The sequence below is a fragment of the Diadema antillarum genome, unplaced genomic scaffold, assembly GCF_040938485.1.
Source record: "Diadema antillarum isolate AM-2024a unplaced genomic scaffold, OU_Dant_1.0 seq00000486_RagTag, whole genome shotgun sequence".
Classification (NCBI taxonomy): Eukaryota; Metazoa; Echinodermata; class Echinoidea; order Diadematoida; family Diadematidae; genus Diadema; species Diadema antillarum.
Genome location: NW_027271449.1, coordinates 1,418,954 through 1,425,781, shown reverse-complemented (window position 1 = coordinate 1,425,781; position 6,828 = coordinate 1,418,954). Strand labels below are relative to the sequence as shown.

General features: G+C 41.4%; 1 protein-coding gene across 1 annotated transcript; it reads right to left on the bottom strand.

The window, feature by feature from the left end:
- Window positions 1–203: 203 nt before the first annotated feature.
- LOC139733696 (uncharacterized) lies at window positions 204–6,828 on the bottom strand. Its single transcript, XM_071644509.1, has 6 exons — window positions 6,707–6,828; window positions 3,232–5,056; window positions 2,894–3,007; window positions 1,992–2,167; window positions 1,248–1,363; window positions 204–357 (listed from the first exon to the last, which is right to left on the bottom strand). Exons 2-6 carry the CDS (start codon window positions 4,970–4,972, stop codon window positions 210–212), a joined length of 2,295 nt encoding a protein of 764 aa, XP_071500610.1. The 5' UTR covers window positions 4,973–5,056; window positions 6,707–6,828; the 3' UTR covers window positions 204–209.

Here is a 6,828-nt window from a genome sequence, read left to right as displayed (position 1 = left end):
CATACCACAGTCTTCCTGCAACTAATACAGTACAGACAAAATTAAATGAATAAAATTCACACTCAATCCTACCCCCCCCCCCCCCAAAAAAAAAAAAAAAGAGAGAGGAAAAAACACACAATAGGGGTGGGGGAAGTGATATACACAAACATAACGGCACATTAAACTCACTAGAAGATTTGTACAAAGAAAGAAAGAAAAAAGAGGTTCTACAGCTCCTCTGGAATGTCTTCAATGTTGTTGCCAAGGCGACTTGGTACTCTGACGGATGTCTGGGAGGATGATGATGAACCCCTCTGGGAACGAGCCAGGGAAGACTGTGAGATGGCTCTGGGTGGCCTCTGCACCGATCCAGCACTAACAGGAAACGGAAACAATAAATGTAACAAAAGGTCAGATATCAAGTTAAAGGGATGGTACAGTATTGGTGGAGATGAGAATTGGACTTTTAACTTTTTGCAAGATACTAAGAAAACACTTATGATATAGTACAGAACATACCGTTTTAAGAGGAATTCAAAGTTTATTTGAAGAAAATCGGGTGTGGAATGACTGAAACATCCAAAAACAAAGTAAAACAAAGCGATCGTGTGGGTCCCACACTTTATTAGAATTGTCTTTTTTGGATATCTCAGCCATTTCAAAACCAATTTTCATCAAATAAACGTTGAATTCCTTGTAGAATTACATGCTCTTTCATATTTTAGAAGAGGTTTCTCATTATCTCACCAAAAAATGTTAGAAACCTGAAATTAGGTCTCAACCAAAACTATACGATCCCTTTAAAGTGTGCATAATTTTTTTTTCCTGCATCACTGGGGCAACAACTGATTTCACTCCATACTGAGGCAAAATTATTTAATGCATATTTCCAATATGAGTGATTAAAATATAATGCACCACTTCAAAAAACAAAGAGTAGGTGCCTAATGTGATTTTACACAAGATACTTAGATTTAAGCTGCAGTGTGTGACATGTGCAGGTCCTGTGGATTGGGAAACACTTGTAATCGAAGGAAGTGATTGATTCCCATTACATGTAGCAAAATCATATTTCATGAAATACCAGTATTTGAAAGGTACAAGAATATCACTTGATCTTGACAATAAGGGCGAGATTCCACACCAGAAGCGTAATTGGGTTTTCAACTTGAGCTGATAAAACAGACTGCGCCACGCTTTTCAGTTTACATGAATGTGGGTTCACTGTTATGATACGTAGAACTTGTCTAAAGGTGAGGTCATACCTTTGTGTGGTGTACGCCACTGAAGCTGCAGTCCCCATGCGACTTGGAATGCCGTACATCATGGCTGTCATATCATCGTCGTCACGGTCATTGATGGACGACACCCCAGACATGACCTGCCATTCAGTAAAATGTTTGTTATTAATGTACTAATATGACAGAGAAGCACATCCATGGTAACAGAATAAGAAATGATGAACCTTTTGGGGTAAGATGGCATTCATAATCTGCCTACCTATGAATTAAATCTCAGAGGTAAAACATGAAACTTCATACAGTAGACTCCACTGCAAAGTGGTGTATTGTACTCATGAATCCCCACATGTGATACAAAGAATTATGCAAGAGCTTCCTGTTTTATCCTTAGGTAATGTCAGCACACTAAAAACAGAACTTTCATATATATACTGTTGCGCTCAATTTTTGGCAGCTGCCATCACGCAAGCATGTTTCCTTACCAGCAATGCCTACTGCAAATGTTGAAAATACTTGACTCGAGTGCATCAAGTGATCATTTTATGTGAACATTATTCAGTGAAAAGGTGACATTGATTACCAAGGCAATTTGTATTCTGTTTTTAACTTACAGTTGCATCCTAGCTATGATGCAAACATCTCCAATATTGCACAGTGTTAGGCCATGGCTGTCCACATATTTCCATATAATACAATACATATATAAAACATTGTATAATAGAGAGCTGTATCATGGAGATTAGCTACAAAAAAAAGTCTCATTCTTACAGATACAGATGTTGGAGGTCGCATCCAGGGTGGCATCAAATCTTCCTCCTCATCGTCATCCTCCTCATCAATCTCCATAATAACTGCCTGTCCCTGCCTCTGCTTCAGACGATACCCAGTGGGTCCTGCCTCCAGTTCTTTCTGACTGTAGTCGTTGCCATAGTAACCCTCATCACCTGGAGGAAATCATTGTAAGCGATGAGGAATGGAGATTAAAACCAGCCTGATTGTGGCTCCAAATATTCCATGGAGAAAGACTGTGATATACTGCTATACCATAGTACTTACGAGGGGCATTTCATCAAGCAGTTTGTCAAACATTTTTTTCTGACAAACTGTCACAAGCTACTGAAATCCTTGCATCTGACTGGTTGAGAGCAAATTTGTCAGAAAAAAATATCTGACAAGAATGCTTGATGAAGTGCCCCTAGGACACACCCTCTTGTCAGCTACCAATCTACATTTTAGCAGCTGTGAAAAAACAGCTTTGACAGAACATAAAACACATAACATGAATGTCGGGATGCTCCATAGTTGATATCAAAATTATCCGACACAAGAATTACAAACATCAATGAAACTATGTTAAGAGGCTCGTTCGGGTTTAAATTAAAACTATAATATGTGATGTTAGGTATCTAATCATTAAAGCAAAACTTGTACTAACTGTAGAATATATTTGGCACATTCATGTACAATACCTACACTTGTTAGACTTGGGTGCATTAACAATGAAAGGCTGCCAATGGAGTGCCTGCACTTTGTGACATATAGTCTTTTATTTAAGACATTGTAAAATGAAATCATGTACCCCCATTACATCATCACTTCATGATAAGAATTCTACCTATAAATGCAGGTCACTGAACAGTCTCTACAGAAGAGTTTTCATTGCAACCTACCTTCAACTCCTCTATTCTGCAGGACCACAGACACTAGAGGGTTGTAGAGTTTCTCCACTGCCTCCCTCTGAGCTGCTGGTTTGGATTTTGCCACTCTGCCATTTACAAACACACCTGCAAGAAAATAATGGACCATGTAACATGATGATAGGGTGGAAAAGAAAACAAAGTATTAAAGACAATGGGTACAATTTCAGGCAAATTGACCAAAGAGAAAGCTGTCACTGATAATGCAGTTGCTACAGATGGAACATAATTGAAAGTGTTCGCTCAAATCTGTACATCATTTCAAGCAAAATTACTTTAAGAAAAGGAAGAAATAAAAAAAAACAACTTACCAAGTGTATACATTTTGAGAAGCATTCGTCTCTTCTGGGACGTCATGAGGCAGAAGTCGTACTCCCGCTGTGCCAGCCTCCTTTTGAACTCGGGCAGGAGCTTCATGAAGGTGTTGGCTGTCTCCCGTATCGAGGGCTTGACGGACTCGGCAAACAGGGATGTCTGGGCGATGCGGCTGTGGGCCTCAATCAGCTCATCCAGGAGATCCCAGAGGGTGTCGTGAATCTGGTCCTGCAGGAGTTCTGCCTCTCGGCAGTAGGCATTGATGATCTGGATCTGCCTTGCCACTTCATGGGCAGGACTAAACAGCGGTGTGGTTGAGAGAGCCTCTTCCAGGACAATGCGTCCACAGAGCACTGCACGCATGTACTTCTGGGTGTTCTCGTCGAGCCGATCAAGACCACTACTAGTGAGCTGTGGCCACAGAGGTCTGGATTTACAGAGACAGCCAGTGTAGCGGAGGATCACATAGACAAGCCACAGGATGGTCATCCCAAGCCAACCTACATTCAGGACCAGAAGTTCCAGAAAGAGATAGTCCACTGTGAAGAAGACCGAGTCCAGTCCGTCCATGTTCTGCATGAAGCCCATGAAAGCCAGGATGAGCATGCAGAGGAAGGTCAGTCCCAACTGGAAGTTGAAGCACCTGACTCTGAAAGGCCACTTGACTACCATGACAACAAAGAGGAGAAGGATGGGGATGGTAATCACCAGCATCTGCCAGGTTGGGAGCCACAGCATGGCAGCATAGGCCACAATGAAGATGAGCTTGAGGAAGAACATGATTGGGCGGAAGTACACCCAGAAGAGAGAAAAAGAGGAGAACATATGGTAGAGGTTCAGAGCCCAGATGAGGTCCAGGGAATGGGCATACTCAGCCTCCTTGAGCTGCAGGTGACCTTCATGACGCTGTGCCTTCAGACTGAAGATCTGAGACTTGATCTTCACAATCATCCACGCGGGAATTAGGATGAAGAGCCCAAAGAAGATGGCCAGGGAAACGCCCATGTAGGCAATGTGCTCGGCACTGCCACATGGTGTTTGGTTGTGGACGTCCATGTTGTTATCCACATTGCAGTGAAAGACCTTGGCTAGGGCAACCCCTACAGGCATCACAAACACTTGCACCAGGAGCAAGTACGTGCGCTTGAAGCGTGCCACCTGGAGAAGTAGATTGTACTTCTTCTGATAGTACATGCTAATGTACACAATGACATACACAGTGATGAACAAGAAAATGAATATGGCCCAGGCCAGCAACAGGAAGCGATAGTCAAAGGGAAGAAGAGTGCTGTCAATGAACCTATCAACTGTTGCCTCGTAGATACTGGGCGTGTTCAGCTTGAGGAACTCCCAGATATCCAGGTTTGCAAAGAGGATGAAGCGAGTGTACTGCATCCATCCATATGGCCATGGCCAGCGCAGGGCAATGGCCATAATGAGTGCGTAGAACTGTAGATAGTCGAGAATCAAGAAGAAGGCATCGTGGAAGATAAGGACTGTCTTGCGCTTCTGCTTGGCCGAGAACTGGAGAAGATACTCTCCGTCAAAGTCGTTGCCATAGCCCCGCTCTGCAAGCATAGCATCTGCTTCGGTGCGAGTTGCCTCAATGCGGCGAGCTTCCTGCTTCTTTCTCAATTCGTGGAATGCCTGCTCATCTTCATGAGTTGAACTCAGCAGAGGGAGAGCATCCCCTCCTCCCTCTGCCCTCAGTGCTTTCTTCAAGTCGCGTGTAGTCATGGTGATGGATGTTTTGTTTACCCCTCACTCTAGAGTTCGGCACAATTTACCCCATATCTCAGTCAGTTGGTCTTGTCTTTGTACCTGAAATTAAAAGTGAGAGAAGCTCTGTCTGTAAGTGTAGATAATCAAACATTGTTGTACCATCATTGCGTGATGTAAAAATGTTAAAATAAAGAAGCTGTTCTGTCTGTTAGTGTTGATTGGCATGAAAAATTCAGAATTTATCCCAACATTTACATATCGTCACTGGGGTGACGAGACCCTGTATCTGCAATTTTGGTGAAAATGACTTTTGTGGATTAATGGTCAGATAATCAGTTAAGTGATGTCCTGTCCAAATCATATGTCTTATGTCCAAAATGAAGCCACCATGGCATGTCAAAGGAGTCAATGGAGTAACATTCGACCCCATGCTAAAATTCAGAGACATGTAGGAAGAGTGCGAGTGGCAAACAGAGCTATAGGATTGTGGGCCTTGTTGAAAGGACTTCTGATTGTATAGATGAAGATACGTTGTTTTCCCTCCTCTTCAAAGCATTAGTGAGACCACATTATGAATATGGCGACGGAGTCTGGAGTCCACAATTCAAACGTGACTGTAAGCACAAAAAAAAAGGCAACGCTGAACACTACTAGAGTATGATTTAGTGCCAAGTTAACCAGCAATTAAAACTAGTTTAATTCAAGTCTGAAGTTGATGCAAACCTGTCAATTAAAGGACAAGTTTACCTTCATACATGTGGGTTTAGTGAATGCAGCAATATTTAATAGTAGAACACGTCATAGTGAGAATTTGAGGAAAATGAGACAATCCATTCAAAAGTTATGAATTTCTGAAGTTTCTGCTCAGTCACGGCTGTATGACAAGACTGTATAGCTTGTGATGTCACATGTGTACAATATAAAGAAAGAATAAAATTAATATTCAACAAATTTTCACTTTTCTCGCAAAACAAAAGAACACTCAACTTCTCTCTTTCAGAAGGTAGGGTGAATGATACTACCCATAACATACAAATTGTACATGTATGTCAGTAACAATAAGTTGAAGAAATGTGCACTTTTTATTCAAAAAGTGAAGTTTTGTGAAATTCTCTTTAACATACACATGTGACATACAGTATTCTCATGCAGCAGTGATGCACAGATACTTAAGAAATTAATAACTTTTGAACAGACTGTCCGATTTTCCCCAAACTTTCACTGATATAATGTGTTTTACTGTACTAATATATTGTTGCGTTCACTCAATCCACATGTATATGAAGATGGACTTGTCCGTTGCCGTGTTGGCTTTAGACTTTCTAAGTAGAACAGATTCACATGCTTTGCAATATATAAAGAAGTGAAAACATTCAAATTTGACATACTGTCAGTGTAACTGTAGGCCCTACACAGTGGAAGTTAAAATTTGACCTGAAAAGTGGAGGGCATTACAAGACTATGTTATGAATTCCAGGCCCAACTAACACTAAAACAGTTGCAATGTCTTTCCATAGTAGGTAAATACAGTAGTCAGTATAGCAGTACAACAGTGATCAACCGGTTAATTCACAGCCAAGTTACACTGCACTACAGACGGCCGCGGGGTATAGGAGTAAACGTTACAACTACAAGTACAACTATAATTGATATCACCGGATCACGATATGATCCTATGATAAGTATAACAGAAGAAGAGAAGAGATGGATACGTCACTGGAGAGAAAATACATGCAAAATGGTACTTACAAGACAATCATTATGCAGACGTAACGCTAAGCAATTATCTTGGGTAACCACTTGCTCGTTGATCTATCTTTGCGTCTCGAAACAAGATTGCTGACAGAATAAATAAAGTGTTCAACTGGATT